The 22,380-nt window shown below is 42.6% G+C and overlaps 2 protein-coding genes across 3 annotated transcripts; both read left to right on the top strand.

Moving 5' to 3' along the window:
* The first annotated feature begins 5,447 nt into the window (after positions 1-5,447).
* Positions 5,448-8,555, top strand: LOC130390649 (uncharacterized). The gene is made up of 7 exons (XM_056600717.1): positions 5,448-5,578; positions 5,654-5,753; positions 5,995-6,377; positions 6,542-6,763; positions 7,092-7,325; positions 7,809-7,928; positions 8,307-8,555. Exons 1-7 carry the CDS (start codon positions 5,468-5,470, stop codon positions 8,379-8,381), a joined length of 1,245 nt encoding a protein of 414 aa, XP_056456692.1. The 5' UTR covers positions 5,448-5,467; the 3' UTR covers positions 8,382-8,555.
* Positions 8,556-15,496: 6,941 nt separating this feature from the next.
* LOC130390931 (uncharacterized) lies at positions 15,497-22,146 on the top strand. Of its 2 annotated transcripts, none has more exons than XM_056601114.1 (11): positions 15,497-16,349; positions 16,490-16,605; positions 17,490-17,636; positions 17,969-18,142; positions 18,395-18,559; positions 18,981-19,299; positions 19,541-19,923; positions 20,088-20,309; positions 20,638-20,871; positions 21,355-21,474; positions 21,856-22,146. In XM_056601114.1, the coding sequence occupies exons 2-11, from the start codon at positions 16,594-16,596 to the stop codon at positions 21,928-21,930; spliced, it is 1,851 nt and encodes a 616-aa protein (XP_056457089.1). In that variant the 5' UTR covers positions 15,497-16,349; positions 16,490-16,593; the 3' UTR covers positions 21,931-22,146. The 2 variants fall into 2 exon arrangements, with proteins under 2 accessions (XP_056457089.1, XP_056457090.1); XM_056601115.1 differs by having other exon boundaries at positions 15,497-16,605; positions 18,981-19,124; positions 19,200-19,299.
* Positions 22,147-22,380: the final 234 nt, after the last annotated feature.

Below are 22,380 nucleotides of genomic sequence, written 5' to 3'. Positions count from 1 at the left end.
AATCAAAACAATAACAAAATACATAGTTTGATGAGGTTATGAAGTATTGTGGGATCATAGGAGATCGCCACCAGCTGAGAGACCATGACCACCGGCAGAGGTCATGTTCACGGACAGGTGAATGTGTTCAAGTACTATTGGCGTTCAGTCACGTAATGTAGTTTAATTCGAATGAAATTGCCACAAGTAACAAAACAGCTTTTGCAACCTTGCAGCAATATTAATATTTTAAGTAGGAAAGTAAAAGTTTTGAGTATGAGTATTTCTAACAGCTAAATTAACCTCATATGTTACAGTATTAAACATTGTAGAACGTACTATTGAAAAACAATGCAATATTAAAAAAAAATCATCCATTCAAGGGTGAAAAAGGATGCTAAGCATTAAAATGTATAATTTGCATCATTGTCACTATGGTAACACAACTTGTTGACGCTCACACGTTTTGCCATCAGGCTCTTTGACATGATGTCACCATGCCGAGTGATGGAATTCATATGCTATGTTGACTGGTTTCCGTGGCTCTGTTCTTCATCAGTTTACCTGGTACCGTGCGAGAACGTTGTGTTTTTCACTGCTCTCTCCGTGCGTTTTTTTGGCTTCTGCTTTTCCAACATGCATTGCATTGTCGTCTCACCACCCTCTCCAAGACACTGTGAAGGTAAATATTTGTTAGTTACTTCAACTTATCAGCTGTACCATTACCTCAAAGAGCATGTTGAACAAGGGCTGTGATGTTGGAGGGTAGGATGTATGTTGGAAAAACTAAACTTTGTAATTCCATTGACCTTCAGGTCATCTTGGAGTACAACCGGACCCTGGACCCTCCCTCCGGACGTCCAACTCTGAGGTCAAGGCCGCTGTCGACTTCACCCCTGCCTCGGCCCCGCCCTGGCGGGTGGTGGTGTCTGGCTCCTCCCTCAGAGCAGTCATCTCCCAGCTGCTGACTCAGGTAAGCTGTCCCCCGGCCCCATGGGCACCTATAGGCTACTGTCCCAGACAGTGTCTGTCTACAGTACCAGGGCCGGCCCTGGGCATAGGCAGTATAGGCGAATGCTGAAATCCTAGTTCACTCATTTGTCACATCACGCATAGACTACTGCAACGCCCTCCTCACCGGACTCCCCACCAAACTCATCAACAGACTGCAGATCATTCAGAACTCAGCCGCCCGGATCATCACCCGCACCAAATCATCTGACCACATCACCCCTGTCCTCATTCAACTTCACTGGCTCCCAGTACACTACCGCATCCAATACAAAACCCTACTCCTCACCTTCAAAGCTCTCCACAACCTAGCCCCCAGTTATCTCTGCGACCTCCTCCAAGAATACACTCCCTCCCGCTCCCTCCGCTCAACCTCTGCTGGACTACTATGTATCCCCACATCACGACTCACTTCAATGGGTGCCCGGTCATTCAGCTGTTCAGCACCCAGGCTCTGGAACTCCCTCCCCCCACACATAAAACAGTCAGACACCATTACAACCTTCAAGTCACAACTCAAAACTCACCTGTTCAAACTCGCACACAACGTCTAACTGATCACTGTTTTGATTGTTTTTTTTTGTTTTGTTTTGTCTTGTTTTTGTTTTATTTATTTCTTATTGCTTATGTTTACTTATTTATTTATTTATTTATTTTTTCCACAATGTCTTGTTTTTTTTTAAAAATGTATGATGAATATATGCTCTGTAAGGTGACCTTGGGTGTTTTGAAAGGCGCCTCTAAATTAAATGTATTATTATTATTATTATTATGCTAAGGGCGCATCCATCCGGCAGGGGGCGCCAAAAAATAAATAAATATATATATATATATAAAATATATATATATATATATATATTATTATTATAGAAATACAGTAACTCTATTTTGTTTATCTTTAATGTAGGCCCTGCTGGCTATATAGCCAACTGGTCACTTTGTCGGGCTCTTGTTCACCTTTCTATCTTTATTTCTCTGGAGCTAACTGTTCCCTACATAACTCTGCTTAATACATAATTTATTGACTTATCGAAGCAATATGTGGTTTTAAATGTGGTTTTATTATTTAGTAAATCAGGGCGTAGCGCGTTGCCAAGCAACGTGTAAACAACTTAACCGGAGTTAACTGGTCATGCAGTGTTTGTTTTTAAAAAAGAAAAGGAACGGCAGCTCTCAACCTAGCTGGTCCGCTGCTCAATCCAAACCCCCACGCTTCAATGAAAATCAAAACATGTCTGCTATGTACATAGGTCCATAACAGTTTGTAACCCACAGTAAAATGGGGGCATTACCCTTAAATTATCCAATGCATTGTAGTAACCATTGGAGCAGTGTTTATTCTCAAGCTGATTTGGATGATAGTTTGTGGTTTGCATATCTTACATTTCCCATATCTTTCATATGATAATATATTATTGTATTTTTTTTACACTTCACTTGAGTGCTTGAGAACCAAACTAGATATCCATCCTACATTTAATTGTATTTACAATAATTAGAATCTGAACTCATATCTATTATTTTGCTTATGAATGCCTTTAGTAAACATCATGCATTTCTTTGCAGTATTTTGTGCATACCTTATTGTATGAGTGATTCATTGTCACTGTTTTTTTTATTATTATTAAACGTTCATTCCGCAGTATTTTGTGCATACCTTATTTATAGTGTATTTATGATTCATTGCTCGTTACTTGGTTTGTAATACGTTTTTTGTGCGTTTAATTTTCTATCTAAAATAAAAGAGTCTCAAAGACAAAGCTTTGCAGCTTCTCTGAGTGTATGAACATTGGTAGTCGAATTTACTGTGCGATCCAAAGGGGTAGGGGGCGCCAGCAAAAATCTTGGCGCCAAATTGGTCAGGGCCGGCCCTGTACAGTACTGTTGTCAAAAATATAGATTTTTAAAATAGATGAATATCTCAATGCTCTGTGCGACGGTGTTGGCTAAAAGTTAGCCATAACTCAACAGCTAGCATGTAAAGCGGAGACTCCGTGACCGGTTTTCGATACAGAATGAAAACGGCAGGAGTGCTTTTTAGAATTACTTTGACTTTGAGGCAAATACCCTAGAAGTGTCAAAAACGAATGTACACCGATATGCAAGAAGAAGGTTTTGTGTTTCATTACTGCTTTTGCTCGCAAATAACAACTGAAGAAAATACTTCCCCTTATCGTTTAACAACCAAAAATGATGTCTTACCTTTGTTGTTTAGGTTCACGAATTTCAGTTTGATTTGATCGCATAAAACCACTATAACAGATAATCCAGTGTCTTGGTTTGCAACTAAACATGATGATTTTTACAATCAATGAATAAGGAAATAGGACAATCTCCTTTAATCAGAATATATGTCGTTCATCGCCATCTGCTGGGAATCTGGTGTATTTGTGAGTGTCAAAATTGTGAAAATTGTACATTCGATCCTCATGATATCTAACTGTTTGTGTCTTACATTAGGCCTATTTCAGGGCTACCTACCGATAATGACCAACTGATAATTATTTCAGGTGGAAATGTCATCTTCCACTTAAGCTGTGTTCCAGCTTTATTCACTCTAACCAAGTTGTATCCGCATTGAATATTTCACTTGCACAAGAATCTTTCTTTGCGCACCATGATGACATATTATAGCCATTGCAGTTGTGGAAATATACTCTTTTTACTTTGGGTATGGGATTTTCTTTGGTTTTCCCCCTGGTATGGAAAATAGTATCCCATATCGTTTTTTTCAAGGTATTGTATCGAAGTTAGAGAATCCAGTATTGTGGCAACGATAGAGTCATTCACTGAGATATGGCAGGAGGTATTCAGTTAGAGCCAGGTAGCTGTGGTTCAAAGGAAGGCTCATTTTCCATCAAAGCTGCGGAGGAGCTCTGCAACAGCTCCTGAAGCCCCAGGTTGACTTGTGTCTACCACAGACGGTCTAAACAGGTGTCTGTCTACTGGTGTTGTGCTCTCCAGGTCAGCCCTGGGTCCCACCCTCCTGTGTGGTGGTTCACCATCTTCCAGGAGGTCCACCGCCTCCTCCGGTCCTCCTTCCCCTGGGTCAGGGTGAGGGTGGACAGGCAACAGGCCAACTGTCTTCTGCAGCCCATAGCTCATCACCAGGTCTCTATTGTTGAATAAGATGCTTCATATTGGTGACTTATATGTTGTTTAAGAAAAAAAGCAGATTTGAAAACATTGATTTGTACTCTGAATACAAAAATTTAAATAACACATTTTGCAGTGTAGTAACATACTTAATTTCCATATTGTAATATTTGCTTGACCCTTTAATGTTGTCATTTGCATCCCTACTGTGCAAAACACAAATTCAACCCATAGAATCAATTGGCAAATTAACCAAATGCTTTCACAGAGGAACATAACATCAAAATGACAAATAGGTCCTGTGTGAATGCTAAGTGGCAGCATGCCTTCTGGGTCCTTCTTCCAGCTGGCTGAATACATCATGGCCCGTCTGGAGAAAGAGTTGATCCCCAGGAACGGTCTGGAGAAGGCTCTGCTCACCACGCCACACATCTTCCAGCATTACGCCGTCTACCTGGTGGCTAATAGCATAGCCGGGCTGGTCCCGGATCAGCTAGCACCTAGCCAGAAGGACCTGCTGGTCAGTGACAGGGCTTTGCAGGACATAGTAGCATTTCATTTTTGGCACCAATCGTATTGCATATCTGTTTGAAAGTTTGTTAATGAAAGCGATAGTTCACTTTTACTGATACTGCTTAGAAATAATACGATAAACGACCTGAATACAAATAATTAGGATCCAAAAGATGAAATTCATCCGAGTTGGGTAAGGATTTTTTAAATAAAAGCTACCCATATATTTTGTATATTGCATCCGTCCAGAGGATGGAGTGTACGCTGAAGAGCCTGCCTCCCGGCTCCATGCTCACCGTCAGCAGCGACCTGGTGGACGACCTCATGGTCAAGCTGGTACTGAGGCTCCAGCCCCTGAACGGCGAGGGCTACAGACCGCTGAACCAGCAGACGCTCCTGACCACCACTCTCAAGGTAGGTCTAGTAGCAGTAGTGCTACTATCACTGCTAGGGCTACTGCTTCTACTACAGCTACTTCTACTACTACTACTCCTGCTACTTCTACTGTTAATACTTCAACTGCTATTATTACAACTACTACTTCCACTTTCTACTACTACGACTACTGCCACTTCTACAATATATATAGTATGTTAGTATATTACCCATGCTACTGTTAGATTAGGGGCTTCAGTCGACCCTGCTGATAATTGTAGATATTGATACGTGTCGTACAAAACCATACGTCCTGCTCCAAACTTGTTTGCTGCCTTTCTTCTTCTCTCCCTCTTCTTTGTTAGTGCTATATAAATAAAAACAAAGTTGTCCCATCTTTCATTTCCATTCATAAACCCTCCGGTCCCCTCCACCTCTTCTCCTTCCCTTTCTCTCCCAGATGAGTTGTTTCATCCTGGCCACACTAAGGAATATGCCCGGCATCACCGTGGACACCAGCCTCCCTTGTCCGTGCTGGGACATCAGGAGGCTTGCCATGCTGGTGCATTGCGGCCTTACCAAGTCCTTGGGTTCCTCTCTCCAGGTAGGATTGGTTTCCGATGAATGTATGGTAGAGGAGCACTGGCTGAGGGCGTCTTCTCTCTTGTCTCTGTTGAAGGGCCCTAATGTGCTCGTCTCCATCCTGTGGGAGGTTGTCGAGGCCCTGCTGGCCCGGTACCATTCAGACCGCCCTGAGGAATCCTCCATCCCCACCCAAGGTAACAGCTTCAAACAAAGTGTTCTAATTATTAATAAATCCTTATTCAAAGAATTTCAAGAAGTTGAAAGGCAATTTTTGTTATGCCAGTTTAATTAAACAACTTTAGCAATTGTAGAATACATCTCTTTAATACTTACCATAGTGAAATTCCTTTCTGCACCATTCGAGGAGCCCTTGTCAATGTGTTGGATTGTATTCATACGTTGATGTCTTTGACTCTCTTGTTGTTCTCCTCTCAGTTCCCTGGGTGATGCAGGAGGAACAGGAGATGGAGGAAGAGCTGCTCAGCCAGAGACTTCCTGAGCAGCTCAGGGAGCAACTCTACGGGACGTTTGGCACGTGGGTCCAACACGGCAAACTCTTTGGCAGGGCTCTCCCACCGATGAGCACCGCAGAGCAGGACCTGAGAGGAGGGGGCGCAGCCGTCCACAGCAACACTCTGGCTGACGACCCTGTCGCTCTGGACCCCAGTCTGGACGCCCCTCAGAAGGAGCAGCCCGACAGCCACAGCCGTTGTGATCCGTCTGTGATGGAGAACAGTAGCTGTGGACCCGTCACTGGAGATCTCCTTCCTCCAGCAGCTCAGCCGGAGAACGGAGAGTCTAACTCCGTCTCCACAACCGTAGGTTTATCATGACACAACAAACCAAGACTGCAAGTTTAGCACCACATACATGTGCATAATAGCAGCTCGAGAACACGAGATAATAAAATCAAAGTAGTATTGAACCACTGATTTGGTTTTAGACAGGCTAAGCAGTCCAGGTGTCTTCCTCTGTAAAACAGGACCCGGTTGTGATCCAGCGGTCCACCGTTGGATTCATTGTGGCCCAGCTGTTCAGAGGCCGGGACGAAATGTCCTCCCCGTCCCACATCGACCGGTACCGGGCCTTCCAGAACCTGGTTGTCCGGGAAGTCCACCTCCTGCTGCAGGAGGAGGCCACCATGAACCAGGACAACCCTGGATTTGAGCGGACCCTGGAGCGCCTGAAGGACCCCGTGCAGGAGGTCTGCTTTAGGTTTAGTTATAAAACCAAACAACAAATTAAATTTGTTTAAAAAGGACAGGAACTGTAAAGTACAACGGTTCGCTCTCTATCACATCCATGCATTGTTAACCTGCATGGTTTTCCTACTTTAATAAATGCCTGCAAGGTGAAGTTGGCAATTTGCTTAGAAAAGTAATAAAATTCATAAAACATGACTTAATGATGTACAGTATATTGTGGTCCTGTTTTATGTAGAAAGGAGGACTTGGTCAAATGCATAGAATACTTGCGTAGAAATGTGATTTCATAATTCGGATCGAAGGATTAAAGGTGAGGTCATTCAACAGGAGAAACTGGGTCTGCAGCTTCGCTGGGTGCTTGAGGATAGGCTGAAAGAGGCCTTGCCCGGCGTGTGCCTGTCCAGGGACGGGCTCATGAAGGACCCCCCGAACACCCTGCTGGCCTGCTCCCTGATCGCCACAGAGGTGCTTGATCACCTGAAGACCTCTGTGAGCTCTCCTGACTACAACAATGAGGCAGAGGAGTGTCTTCACGGGGAACAGTTGTTGGCCCCCGCTAAGGTCAGTCATCTCAGATCCTGGTGTAACAGTCCTTCACAAAGGCCCTGACGTGGTGGGCTACACACAAAGAAATGTTTAAGATAAGCCTATTACCTTTGCCCCGGCTCATAAAATGAGCAGACCATAATTTGTTTGTGAATGTTCAATGTCTGCTTACTGGCTTTCTTGACACGTTCGGAACCGCTTTCAACGCACATCCAACGCCCTTACGTTGCCTGATTTGTGTGTGTGCTTCATTACACGATCAATTACGTTAAAACAGACAATAAAACATGCTGAACAAAGACACTATGACACTCGCTTGCGTATTGCTGGGACCCGGTAGATGTCTTAACTATTCAAACATTATTACTTCTGCAGCCAGTCAACGTTGATAAATGTATGATTAGCAAATATACAAAATACTCATCAAACTTTGATTGTTGACTGTTTGGATTAGGGTGACCGGAAACTTTAATGTTACTTATTTTTATTATTGAACAGGATCCCCAGAACCCCCTGCCGGCCCCTAATGAACCGGACCCCCAGAATCCCCCTGATGACTTCAAGGGAGCAGAGGAGTGTCTCCACGGGGAAGACACAACGTTCGTCACCTCCCCTAAGGTCAGTCATCTTAGTAACTAGTGTAGCAGCCTATCACACAGGCCACAACGCGGTGTCATTTACAGTAACAAAGGTCTCATTCCCAAGTGTAACCTACAGAGTGCTGCCTTCTGGCTGAGTCCTTTCAGTCTAACAGTACATGATACACAAAGCAACAATTTTGAACATGGGTGATAATATGTTGCCAAAAAAGTTGTTACTTAGAACCATACCAATTTATGTTTTTTTTACTGAAGGGAACGCAAATGGATGATATTCATCCATCACCATCATAGCCAAAAAGCAAAGCTATATTATATTGTATATCGTACATAAATATGGAAGATATTATTTCTGCAGATTGATCATTAATGTTCTTTGTTTGTTATTACTCAACAGGAGACTGTGGAGGTGAAGAAGAAAAAGAGGAGGTGGTCTTGGCTTCGCCGGCTCTTCACCTGCAAAAGAAAATAAGCACGCCACTGCTTGTATATAACTTGCATTTATTGTTTTTCTTATTATTGTTTTATACCTTGATTTATTTTGTACATTTTTGGAATGAATTATTGTGCTCAAATAAATGTTTCCCTGAATTCTCTATACTATGCATAAGACTCTAATTGGCAATGTTAAAAGGCATTTAGCTTCGAGGACCTGTGTTTGCGAGGCCGTTTCAAATAAAATTGTTGGTGGGAACTCTACAACAGTAATTTAAGCTGTGCTTTTCATGTGCATTGCCATGTCCGTCTGTGTGGCAAAGGTACGGGGAGCTATAGGCCAAAGCATTAACATATTTTCTCAAGGCATCTGGGAGTTAATTGCCTGTTTATGCTTGCGCGACACAACAAACACACACACGCACACGCACGCACACACACACACACACACACACACACACACACACACACACATACACACACACACACGCACACACACCTCATACTGAGTTATCGGTCCTATAAAATGAAAACTGTATACGCTGCTCTGCTCCGTTTGAAACTTGTAATTGTTATCTTAGACTTCTCACGCTTTAGGGGCAGGTTTAAACAATTAGCATGAGCCGGATATTTGCTTGGAGAACGGTATTCAACTTCCTTATGGCAAAAGTAAATCCATATCCCACATCTGGCGTCCGTCGTCCAAAAGTCAACCAATTATTTGCTTTTGTGTTTTATCGTCGGGTGCCTCTGTTATCGAGTGAATCCTTTGGGAGCGATGCAAATTCCATCCCATCAACAGTTGCTGTGATGCATCCTTCTATGGAAGCATATATGTAGCAATATTCAAATGGTAATGCAATTTGCAATTACATTATGCAATTTACAATTCATTATGCAATTTTATAATGTAATTTGTAAATACTTTATTCAAAGTGTATTTTAATATGCAAAGTGACAATGCAATCCTCAATTAAATTTGCAAAAGTTATAACAATAAAAATAGAAAAACATTTTGTCAAATTCTTTGAGTTCCTTTATTCATATTGAAAAGCTATAGCGTCCCCGTGATTGCAAATCCACGCTCCGTGTGTGTTGCGATATTCAAATGACATTTCAATCTGCAAAACGAACGCTTTGCAAAAGATTTGGCAAAACGTTTTGCAAAACGTTTTCCAAAACGTAATCCAAAATGTTATCCAAAAAGTCAATATGCAAAGTGTCAAACGTATCTGCCAATCAGCGTCTGGGCGGGAACTACGTCACTTGCTCGTAATTTTCTTGTTCACGTTAACTTCTAGTTCGTATGTGTCAGGTCCATGGTCACCAATGGATATTGATACTCTCCGAAGTTTGGCCGATGATGTGGAGAACAATCGTGTGGAAGACACAGATGCAGTAGATAGAGTGCGTGTTCTGGGAGATAGGATAGACGACTTATCCTCACTGGTACGTTTTGACACCAGTGTGGTAAACACAAAGATTTCCCAAGTGCTACAGGCACTGCGAAACATAGGGTCGGGAGACCAGGGCCGCTGCTGGCCGTTTCGGTGCCCTACGCGAGCATTTTATATATTAGCATACCTAATATATAAAAAGGGGCCCCTTTTTATATATTAGGTAAAAACATGTAATCTGCCGAAATTTAGTGAGAGGTTATACATTTAAGAACAAACAACCGTGGGCCTCTTCATAATTAATTTACATATTTTTTTAATTGAATATTGTAATTTTTTTATTTTTTTACAAACCTTAATTTTTGGTGCCCCCTCAGGTACTTGGTGCCCTACGCACTCTGCGTACTCTGCGTATAGGGAGCGGCGGGCCTGCGGGAGACCCACCGTGGAGATACCCTTGGAGGCAATAGAAAGTGACGTAGTTCCCGCCCAGACGCTGATTGGCTGATACGTTTGCCACTTTGTATATTGACTTTTTGGAAAACGTTTTGCCAAATCTTTTGCAAAGCTTTCGTTTTGCGGATTGAAATGTCATTTGAATATCGCAACACACGGAGCGTGGCGAAGTGGATTGCAATCACGGGGACGCTATAGCTTTTCAATTTGAATAAAGGAACTCAAAGAATTTGACAAAATGTTATTCTATTTTTATTGTTATAACTTTAGCTAATTTAATTGAGGATTGCATTGTCACTTTGCATATTAAAATACACTTTGAATAACGTATTTACAAATTACATTATGAAATTGCATGATGCATTGTCGATTGCATAACGTAATTGCTTATTGAATTGCAAATTGCAAATTGCATTGCCATTAGAATTTTGCTACATATGCTTCCATATCCTTCTCCTCTGCCTGCTGTGTTGTGCCTGTGTGCCCGCTGAATCACCGCGTCCTTGCACTGGCTGCGGCGCAGTTTTTGTTCTTTTTTTTACTCCCGAGAACAGGGCTGACGTTAAGCTGCCATTCAGGTGCAAGTGAATGAAGATGCCATGTGATGATGCCCGCGCTCACGCAGCGTGGAGGCTCGGCGAGGCGAACAGACACAGAAACACCACCGACTGCTGGTAGCGTGACGGCGTGAAGACCTCTCAGGCAGCCCTGGGCTTGGAACAGCCTCGTTTCTGTGTACTATTCATTCATATAATCACATGAAATAATATGATAAAATATTTCAGTCCATAATAAAAAATAAATAGATATATTTTTCAAAATATCAACCTGAGTTCAGAATTGCAGTTGTGTGTGCCACATGACTCTCTGAGTGCTGCATGATATCAGGACGGACATCAAAGACAGGGCTGACTCGGACACCGGCGAGGGGTCCTGAATGCGGACCCCTGGTCCCTTTGTATGTCCCTTTCTGTCTGTGTCCCTCCATTGCAGATGCTACTCCATCTTTCCCTCTTTCGCTCTTTGACCATGACTTTCCTCCTCCAGCTCCCCCCTGTGTGCTCTGTCCCCTTATCTTTATGTCTCTCACTCTCTCCTTCTCTCGCTATCTGTCTCTCTCTCTCTGCCCCACTCTATCTACCGCTCCTTCTCACCCCCCACCATCTCTCTCCCTCTACCCCTCTCTCTCCCCCTCTCTCTCTCTCAGGTGCAGCGGTGGTTCCTTTTATTGTGTGTTTCCCAGTTATTGAGTAGAGCTCCATACTGTACTGTAAGCCTACAGGTTGTTGCAAAATCACTTATTTTCTGTGAATGCCAACCATATGTATTGTCTTTAAAGGGCTTAAATGGAAAGGGAAAATAAGCATAAACTAAGTTACACAAGTTCAACATGTTATTCAGGGTTATACATTTAGAAGACCTCTAATAACCATAAGATGGTTATTGGAGGTGTCATAAAACAAATACCAACAGTAGTGTGCAGAGTAAAAAAATATTTGGAAGAATTATAGCATTATGTTGACACATACACATTGTGTGTGTGTGTGTGTGTGTGTGTGTGTGTGTGTGTGTGTGTGTGTGTGTGTGTGTGTGTGTGTGTGTGTGTGTGTGTGTGTGTGTGTGTGTGTGCGTCGTGTGTGTGTTTTAATTGCAATTGTATTCTATCCCAAGGCTGAGCTATGACGCCCTGAATAAGAAAGGTTTTTGTTCCAGTGGTTAGTGGGCCTTGGAGACACGCCAAGCAAACTTAAGTTTGTTGTTATTTGGCTCTCGTTTTTTTGCGGGACATGGACTGAACGTTACTTTGTTTTCCCATTGTTAAGGGAAACAAATGTATCTTTATTTTGTTTTGAGCTAATTGAATAAATAGCCATTTAGGTTTTGCCAGTGTAGCTGTGTGTCCTTACATGGCATGAGTCTCATGAACTCTAGCTACTTTTGTAATATAATTATTCCAAAAGTAATATTATTATTACATAATAATGTTAATATTATCATATTATTATTATTGTAATATATTTTATAATATTATGCTGATTGTAACACACTTTTTCAGAAATAAAGTTATAATATGTAATTTCTGCCACTAGTGATTGCTCAATCAAAACAATAACAAAATACATAGTTTGATGAAGTTATGAAGTATTGTGGGATCATAGGAGATCGCCACCAGCTGAGAGACCATGACCTCCGGCAGAGGTCATGTTCACGGACAGGTGAATGTGTTCAAGTACTATTGGCGTTCAGTCACGTAATGTAGTTTAATTCGAATGAAATTGCCACAAGTAACAAACAGCTTTTGCAACCTTGCAGTAACATTAATATTTTAAGTAGGAAAGTAAAAGTTTTGAGTATGAGTATTTCTAACAGCTAAATTAACCTCATATGTTACAGTATTAAACATTGTAGAACGTACTATTGAAAAACAATGCAATATTAAAAAAGATTCATCCATTCAAGGGTGAAAAAGGATGCTAAGCATTAAAATGTATAATTTGCATCATTGTCACTATGGTAACACAACTTGTTGACACTCACACTTTTTGCCATCAGGCTCTTTGACATGATGTCACCATGCCGAGTGATGGAATTCATATGCTATGTTGACTGGTTTCCGTGGCTTTGTTCTTCATCAGTTTACCTGGTACCGTGCGAGAACGTTGTGTTTTTCACTGCTCTCTTCGTGCGTTTTTTTGGCTTCTGCTTTTCCAACATGCATTGCATTGTCGTCTCACCACCCTCTCCAAGACCCTGTGAAGGTAAATATTTGTTATTTACTTCAACTTATCAGCTGTACCATTACCTCAAAGAGCATGTTGAACAAGGGCTGTGATGTTGGAGGGTAGGATGTATGTTGGAAAAACGAAACTTTGTAATTCCATTGGCCTTCAGGTCATCTTGGAGTACAACCGGACCCTGGACCCTCCCTCCGGACGTCCAACTCTGAGGTCAAGGCCGCTGTCGACTTCACCCCTGCCTCGGCCCCGCCCTGGCGGGTGGTGGTGTCTGGCTCCTCCCTCAGAGCAGTCATCACCCAGCTGCTGACTCAGGTAAGCTGTCCCCCGGCCCCATGGGCACCTATAGGCTACTGTCCCAGACAGTGTCTGTCTACAGTACCAGGGCCGGCCCTGGGCATAGGCAGTATAGGCGAATGCTAAGGGCGCATCCATCCGGCAGGGGGCGCCAATAAATAAATAATTAAATATATATATGTAATATAAAAAAAATATATATATATATATTATTATTATAGAAATACAGTAACTCTATTTTGTTTATCTTTAATGTAGGCCCTGCCGGCTATATAGCCAACTGGTCACTTTGTCGGGCTCTTGTTCACCTTTCTATCTTTATTTCTCTGGAGCTAACTGTTCCCTACATAACTCCGCTTAATACATAATTTATTGACTTATCGAAGCAATATGTGGTTTTAAATGTGGTTTTATTATTTTGTAAATCAGGGCGTAGCGCGTTGCCAAGCAACGTGTAAACAACTTAACCGGAGTTAACTGGTCATGCAGTGTTTGTTTTTAAAAAAGAAAAGGAACGGCAGCTCTCAACCTAGCTGGTCCGCTGCTCAATCCAAACCCCCACGCTTCAATGAAAATCAAAACATGTCTGCTATGTACATAGGTCCATAACAGTTTGTAACCCACAGTAAAATGGGGGCATTATCCTTAAATTATCCAATGCATTGTAGTAACCATTGGAGCAGTGCTTATTCTCAAGCTGATTTGGATGATAGTTTGTGGTTTGCATATCTTACATTTCCCATATCTTTCATATGATAATATATTATTGTATTTTTTTTACACTTCACTTGAGTGCTTGAGAACCAAACTAGATATCCATCCTACATTTAATTGTATTTACAATAATTAGAATCTGAACTCATATCTATTATTTTGCTTATGAATGCCTTTAGTAAACATCATGCATTTCTTTGCAGTATTTTGTGCATACCTTATTGTATGAGTGATTCATTGTCACTGTTTTTTTAATTATTATTAAACGTTCATTCCGCAGTATTTTGTGCATACCTTATTTATAGTGTATTTATGATTCATTGCTCGTTACTTGGTTTGTAATACGTTTTTTGTGCGTTTAATTTTCTATCTAAAATAAAAGAGTCTCAAAGACAAAGCTTTGCAGCTTCTCTGAGTGTATGAACATTGGTAGTCGAATTTACTGTGCGATCCAAAGGGGTAGGGGGCGCCAGCAAAAATCTTGGCGCCAAATTGGTCAGGGCCGGCCCTGTACAGTACTGTTGTCAAAAATATAGATTTTTAAAATAGATGAATATCTCAATGCTCTGTGCGACGGTGTTAGCTAAAAGTTAGCCATAACTCAACAGCTAGCATGTAAAGCGGAGACTCCGTGACCGGTTTTCGATAGAGAAAGAAAACGGCAGGAGTGCTTTTTAGAATTACTTTGACTTTGAGGCAAATACCCTAGAAGTGTCAAAAACGAATGTACACCCATATGCAAGAAGAAGGTTTTGTGTTTCATTACTGCTTTTGCTCGCAAATAACAACTGAAGAAAATACTTCCCCTTATCGTTTAACAACCAAAAATGATGTCTTACCTTTGTTGTTTAGGTTCACGAATTTGAGTTTGATTTGATCGCATAAAACCACTATAACAGATAATCCAGTGTCTTGGTTTGCAACTAAACATGATGATTTTTACAATCAATGAATAAGGAAATAGGACAATCTCCTTTAATCAGAATATATGTCCTTCATCGCCATCTGCTGGGAATCTGGTGTATTTGTGAGTGTCAAAATTGTGAAAATTGTACAAGGGGTGGGTATTGGCATGAACCTCACGATACGATACGTATCCCGATACTTGGGTCACGATACGATACATATCACGATATTGCGATTTAAAGAGTTTATGTATTTCAGATTATATTGATCAGAGGACAAATTTAGTCAAAACCATTTCATTCATAACAGCTATTTTTTATTTCAATGAATGAAACATTAACAATATTTGTTTTATTTCTTACAGCTGAAACACTGAGCTGAAAACTGAAATAAAGTGCACAGTAGTTTTTCACAGTATGAAATCTGAACTGAAGTTCAAATGAAAATAAAATACCTATGTGCATGCAGTAAAAAAGTATAAGAAAATAAAGTGCAGACTATCCCTTTTCTTCCTCTAATCAAAATAAATAATAAAGTAAAAAAACATAAACATTCTGAAATGGATCGACCTAAAACTTGTACTTCACTTGGTTTGTTTTCAGGTTCTTCTGTTTTTCTTTCAAAACATGGGTCGCAAATTCGCAATTGTACTGCGTCTGAAAAAGTTGGTAATCCGCCTCACTCTAGCCAACAAACGCTGGACTGCTGGCAACTTCAGTGCGCGCTGAGAAGACAAATTTAGTGTATGCGCGAAGCATTTAAAATGTGGCATACCGACTAGCTCTGCTGCGCTGGTCATGTTTCTGGCGTTGTCGGTGACAATGGCTGGCTCCTTATCCTGAATGCCCCATTCGTCCACGGCCCTCTTCAGCAAATCCGCGATGTTACTGCCGGCGTGGCTCTCATGCATTGCCCTCGTTTGCAAAACATGCGTAACCATTTCCCAGTCGTTGGAGATGTAGTGGGACGTTATGGTCACATCCGACTGTGTGGCTCTGGAGGTCCATCCGTCGCAGGTCAATGCAACTCGTTGCGCAGCGCCAAGGGATGTTTTAACCGCTTTCTTCACCTCTTCATACATCGCGGGTACAGCTGTGTCCACCATGTACCCTCGTTGTGGTATCTTGTAACGTGGCTCTAAAGTTAGACAGACTATAGATTTAAATGTCTGTGTTGATAGAATAATGTTAGAAATAAAACTAACCTTGCATCACATTAATCATCGAGGGACTACTTTCTCAGCAGAAGCGGAATTCTACTATGCGCTGGTTAGGTTTGTAACCGAATCACGACAGAAGAACGTAAACAGAGAAGGGTGGGACAGAAGCGCAATTGAACGACTAGGCAACATGATGGTTCCGTGTGCTTTTAGAAATTGTAGAAATAAACGGTACAGGTGGGCACCACAAAGTTTCCACCAATTTCCAGTGCGAGATCCAGAAAGGACTCAACTGTGGCTTGTTGCTGCTGACTTTGACATCAAAACACCGGCTCGTACATGTACGGTTCGTTGGATACAACACATTCCTCATAATCGTCTTCAAAAGCAGATGCATCGCTAACTCCTCCAAACGTGGCCATATCTTGTTAATTTAATACGCTTGTAGAATTCCTTCGTTCACTGTACTCTGCGTTTGTAGCAATGACAGCGGCAGGTGACCTAGGTATCAGTCCGCCGCTGCCGTAGCCTACGTACAGGAATATAAACACTGCTGCTGAGACCCCGCAATTCCCTCAAAATGCAATGCAATGCAAGGTTGGTTTTATTTCAAACATTATTCTATAAACCGACATTTAGATTTATAGTCTGTCGTTATAATTGATTTACCTCGGGTGTACTGTGGAGTGGGTAAGACTGTTTTTAATAGCAGGCTAGCATTGCCCGTTGACATGCGCTAGCCTAGCACGAGCGACCTCTGCAACTAGAAGGACTGAATGAAATGTGTTGAAAACTGTCTCCAGTGATATAGAATACCAATGCTCACTTCGGAATCAGGCCCTATGTCCAAAATTCCGAACTACCCCTTTAACAACAATGTATCGATATTTGGAGTTGAACAAATCGATATTTTATCGGCCAGCAAAGTATCGCGATATATTGCCGTATCGATTTTTTTACCCACCCTGTGTCTTACATTAGGCCTACTTCAGGGCTACCTACTGATAATGACCAACTGATAATTATTTCAGGTGGAAATGTAATCTTCCACTTAAGCTGTGTTCCAGCTTTATTCACTCTAACCAAGTTGTATCCGCATTGAATATTTCACTTGCACAAGAATCTTTCTTTGCGCACCATGATGACATATTATAGCCATTGCAGTTGTGGAAATATACTCTTTTTACTTTGGGTATGGGATTTTCTTTGGTTTTCCCCCTGGTATGGAAAATAGTATCCCATATCGTTTTTTTCAAGGTATTGTATCAAAGTTAGAGAATCCAGTATCGTGGCAACGATAGAGTCATTCACTGAGATATGGCAGGGGGTATTCAGTTAGAGCCAGGTAGCTGTGGTTCAAAGGAAGGCTCATTTTCCATCAAAGCTGCGGAGGAGCTCTGCAACAGCTCCTGAAGCCCCAGGTTGACTTGTGTCTACCACAGACGGTCTAAACAGGTGTCTACTGGTGTTGTGCTCTCCAGGTCAGCCCTGGGTCCCACCCTCCTGTGTGGTGGTTCACCATCTTCCAGGAGGTCCACCGCCTCCTCCGGTCCTCCTTCCCCTGGGTCAGGGTGAGGGTGGACAGGCATAAGGCCAACTGTCTTCTGCAGCCCATAGCTCATCACCAGGTCTCTATTGTTGAATAAGATGCTTCATATTGGTGACTTATATGTTGTTTAAGAGAAAAAAGCAGATTTGAAAACATTGATTTGTACTCTGAATACAAAAATTTAAATAACACATTTTGCAGTGTAGTAACATACTTAATTTCCATATTGTAATATTTGCTTGACCCTTTAATGTTGTCATTTGCATCCCTACTGTGCAAAACACAAATTCAACCCATAGAATCAATTTACAAATTAACCAAATGCTTTCACAGAGGAACATAACATCAAAATGACAAATAGGTCCTGTGTGAATGCTAAGTGGCAGCATGCCTTCTGGGTCCTTCTTCCAGCTGGCTAAATACATCATGGCCCGTCTGGAGAAAGAGTTGATCCCCTGGAACGGTCTGGAGAAGGCTCTGCTCACCACGCCACACATCTTCCAGCATTACGCCGTCTACCTGGTGGCTAATAGCATAGCCGGGCTGGTCCCGGATCAGCTAGCACCTAGCCAGAAGGACCTGCTGGTCAGTGACAGGGCTTTGCAGGACATAGTAGCATTTCATTTTTGGCACCAATCGTATTGCATATCTGTTTGAAAGTTTGCTAATGAAAGCGATAGTTCACTTTTACTGATACTGCTTAGAAATAATACGATAAACAACATGAATACTTCTGAATACAAATAATTAGGATCCAAAAGATGAAATTCATCCGAGTTGGGTAAGGATTTTTTAAATAAAAGCTACCCATATATTTTGTATATTGCATCCGTCCAGAGGATGGAGTGTACGCTGAAGAGCCTGCCTCCCGGCTCCATGCTCACCGTCAGCAGCGACCTGGTGGACGACCTCATGGTCAAGCTGGTACTGAGGCTCCAGCCCCTGAACGGCGAGGGCTACAGACCGCTGAACCAGCAGACGCTCCTGACCACCACTCTCAAGGTAGGTCTAGTAGCAGTAGTGCTACAACTACTGCTGGGGCTACTGCTTCTACTACAGCTACTTCTACTACTACTACTCCTGCTACTTCTACTGTTAATACTTCAACTGCTATTATTACAACTACTACTTCCACTTTCTACTACTACGACTACTGCCACTTCTACAATATATATAGTATGTTAGTATATTACCCATGCTACTGTTAGATTAGGGGCTTCAGTCGACCCTGCTGATAATTGTAGATATTGATACGTGTCGTACAAAACCATACGTCCTGCTCCAAACTTGTTTGCTGCCTTTCTTCTTCTCTCCCTCTTCTTTGTTAGTGCTATATAAATAAAAACAAAGTTGTCCCATCTTTCATTTCCATTCATAAACCCTCCGGTCCCCTCCATCTCTTCTCCTTCCCTTTCTCTCCCAGATGAGTTGTTCCATCCTGGCCACACTAAGGAATATGCCCGGCATCACCGTGGACACCAGCCTCCCTTGTCCGTGCTGGGACATCAGGAGGCTTGCCATGCTGGTGCATTGCGGCCTTACCAAGTCCTTGGGTTCCTCTCTCCAGGTAGGATTGGTTTCCGATGAATGTATGGTGGAGGAGCACTGGCTGAGGGCGTCTTCTCTCTTGTCTCTGTTGAAGGGCCCTAATGTGCTCGTCTCCATCCTGTGGGAGGTTGTCGAGGCCCTGCTGGCCCGGTACCATTCAGACCGCCCTGAGGAATCCTCCATCCCCACCCAAGGTAACAGCTTCAAACAAAGTGTTCTAATTATTAATAAATCCTTATTCAAAGAAATTCAAGAAGTTGAAAGGCAATTTTTGTTATGCCAGTTTAATTAAACAACTTTAGCAATTGTAGAATACATCTCTTTAATACTTACCATAGTGAAATTCCTTTCTGCACCATTCGAGGAGCCCTTGACAATGTGTTGGATTGTATTCATACGTTGATGTCTTTGACTCTCTTGTTGTTCTCCTCTCAGTTCCCAGGGTGATGCAGGAGGAGCAGGAGATGGAGGAAGAGCTGCTCAGCCAGAGACTTCCTGAGCAGCTCAGGGAGCAACTCTACGGGACGTTTGGCACGTGGGTCCAACACGGCAAACTCTTTGGCAGGGCTCTCCCACCGATGAGCACCGCAGAGCAGGACCTGAGAGGAGGGGGCGCAGCCGTCCACAGCAACACTCTGGCTGACGACCCTGTTGCTCTGGACCCCAGTCTGGACGCCCCTCAGAAGGAGCAGCCCGACAGCCACTGCCGTTGTGATCCGTCTGTGATGGAGAACAGTAGCTGTGGACCCGTCACTGGAGATCTCCTTCCTCCAGCACCCCACCCGGAGAACGGAGAGTCTAACTCCGTCTCCACAACCGTAGGTTTATCATGACACAACAAACCAAGACTGCAAGTTTAGCCCCACATACATGTGCATAATAGCAGCTCGAGAACACGAGATAATAAAATCAAAGTAGTATTGAACCACTGATTTGGTTTTAGACAGGCTAAGCAGTCCAGGTGTCTTCCTCTGTAAAACAGGACCCGGTTGTGATCCAGCGGTCCACCGTTGGATTCATTGTGGCCCAGCTGTTCAGAGGCCGGGACGAAATGTCCTCCCCGTCCCACATCGACCGTTACCGGGCCTTCCAGAACCTGGTTGTCCGGGAAGTCCACCTCCTGCTGCAGGAGGAGGCCACCATGAACCAGGACAACCCTGGATTTGAGCGGACCCTGGAGCGCCTGAAGGACCCCGTGCAGGAGGTCTGCTTTAGGTTTAGTTATAAAACCAAACAACAAATTAAATTTGTTTAAAAAGGACAGGAACTGTAAAGTACAACGGTTCGCTCTCTATCACATCCATGCATTGTTAACCTGCATGGTTTTCCTACTTTAATAAATGCCTGCAAGGTGAAGTTGGCAATTTGCTTCGAAAAGTAATACAATTCATAAAACATGACTTAATGATGTACAGTATATTGTGGTCCTGTTGTATGTAGAAAGGAGGACTTGGTCAAATGCATAGAATACTTGTGTAGAAATGTGATTTCATAATTCGGATCGAAGGATTAAAGGTGAGGTCATTCAACAGGAGAAACTGGGTCTGCAGCTTCGCTGGGTGCTTGAGGATAGGCTGAAAGAGGCCTTGCCCGGCGTGTGCCTGTCCAGGGACGGCCTCATGAAGGACCCCCCGAACACCCTGCTGGCCTGCTCCCTGATCGCCACAGAGGTGCTTGATCACCTGAAGACCTCTGTGAGCTCTCCTGACGACAACAATGAGGCAGAGGAGTGTCTTCACGGGGAACAGTTGTTGGCCCCCGCTAAGGTCAGTCATCTCAGATCCTGGTGTAACAGTCCTTCACAAAGGCCCTGACGTGGTGGGCTACACACAAAGAAATGTTTAAGATAAGCCTATTACCTTTGCCCCGGCTCATAAAATGAGCAGACCATAATTTGTTTGTGAATGTTCAATGTCTGCTTACTGGCTTTCTTGACACGTTCGGAACCGCTTTCAACGCACATCCAACGCCCTTACGTTGCCTGATTTGTGTGTGTGCTTCATTACACGATCAATTACGTTAAAACAGACAATAAAACATGCTGAACAAAGACACTATGACACTGGCTTGCGTGTTTCTGGGACCCGGTAGATGTCTTAACTATTCAAACATTATTACTTCTGCAGCCAGTCAACGTTGATAAATGTATGATTAGCAAATATACAAAATACTCATCAAACTTTGATTGTTGACTGTTTGGATTAGGGTGACCGGAAACTTTAATGTTACTTATTTTTATTATTGAACAGGATCCCCAGAACCCCCTGCCGGCCCCTAATGAACCGGACCCCCAGAATCCCCCTGATGACTTCAAGGGAGCAGAGGAGTGTCTCCACGGGGAAGACACAACGTTGGTCACCTCCCCTAAGGTCAGTCATCTTAGTAACTAGTGTAGCAGCCTATCACACAGGCCACAACGCGGTGTCATTTACAGTAACAAAGGTCTCTGTCATTCCCAAGTGTAACCTACAGAGTGCTGCCTTCTGGCTGAGTCCTTTCAGTCTAACAGTACATGATACGCAAAGCAACAATTTTGAACATGGGTGATAATATGTTGCCAAAAAAGTTGTTACTTAGAACCATACCAATTTATGTTTTTTTTACTGAAGGGAAGCAAATGGATGATATTCATCCATCACCATCATAGCCAAAAAGCAAAGCTATATTATATTGTATATCGTACATAAATATGGAAGATATTATTTCTGCAGATTGATCATTAATGTTCTTTGTTTGTTATTACTCAACAGGAGACTGTGGAGGTGAAGAAGAAAAAGAGGAGGTGGTCTTGGCTTCGCCGGCTCTTCACCTGCAAAAGAAAATAAGCACGCCACTGCTTGTATATAACTTGCATTTATTGTTTTTCTTATTATTGTTTTATACCTTGATTTATTTTGTACATTTTTGGAATGAATTATTGTGCTCAAATAAATGTTTCCCTGAATTCTCTATACTATGAATAAGACTCTAAATGGCAATGTTAAAAGGCATTTAGCTTCGAGGACCTGTGGTTGCGAGGCCGTTTCAAATAAAATTGTTGGTGGGAACTGGGAACTCTACAACAGTAATTTAAGCTGTGCTTTTCATGTGCATTGCCATGTCCGTCTATGTGGCAAAGAGGTACGGTGAGCTATAGGCCAAAGCATTAACCTATTTTCTCAATGCATCTGGGAGTTTATTGCCTGTTTATGCTTGCGAGACACAACAAACACACACACACACGCACGCAAACACACACACACACACACACACACACACACACATACACGCACACA

The sequence above is a fragment of the Gadus chalcogrammus genome, chromosome 10 (genome assembly GCF_026213295.1).
Source record: "Gadus chalcogrammus isolate NIFS_2021 chromosome 10, NIFS_Gcha_1.0, whole genome shotgun sequence".
NCBI lineage: Eukaryota > Metazoa > Chordata > Actinopteri > Gadiformes > Gadidae > Gadus > Gadus chalcogrammus.
This window is presented reverse-complemented; position numbering and strand designations above follow the sequence as displayed.

Excerpts from the sequence above, each read along its gene's own strand:
- LOC130390931 (XM_056601114.1), top strand. Across the intron at positions 20,310-20,637 it reads TGAAGGACCCCGTGCAGGAG|GAGAAACTGGGTCTGCAGCT; the intron begins GTCTGCTTTAGG and ends GTCATTCAACAG. Across the intron at positions 21,475-21,855 it reads CGTTGGTCACCTCCCCTAAG|GAGACTGTGGAGGTGAAGAA; the intron begins GTCAGTCATCTT and ends ATTACTCAACAG.
- LOC130390649 (XM_056600717.1), top strand. The coding sequence starts at position 5,468 with ATGCCCGGCATCACCGTGGACACCAGCCTCCCTTGTCCGTGCTGGGAC. Across the intron at positions 6,378-6,541 it reads CTAACTCCGTCTCCACAACC|GACCCGGTTGTGATCCAGCG; the intron begins GTAGGTTTATCA and ends TCTGTAAAACAG. Across the intron at positions 7,929-8,306 it reads CGTTCGTCACCTCCCCTAAG|GAGACTGTGGAGGTGAAGAA; the intron begins GTCAGTCATCTT and ends ATTACTCAACAG.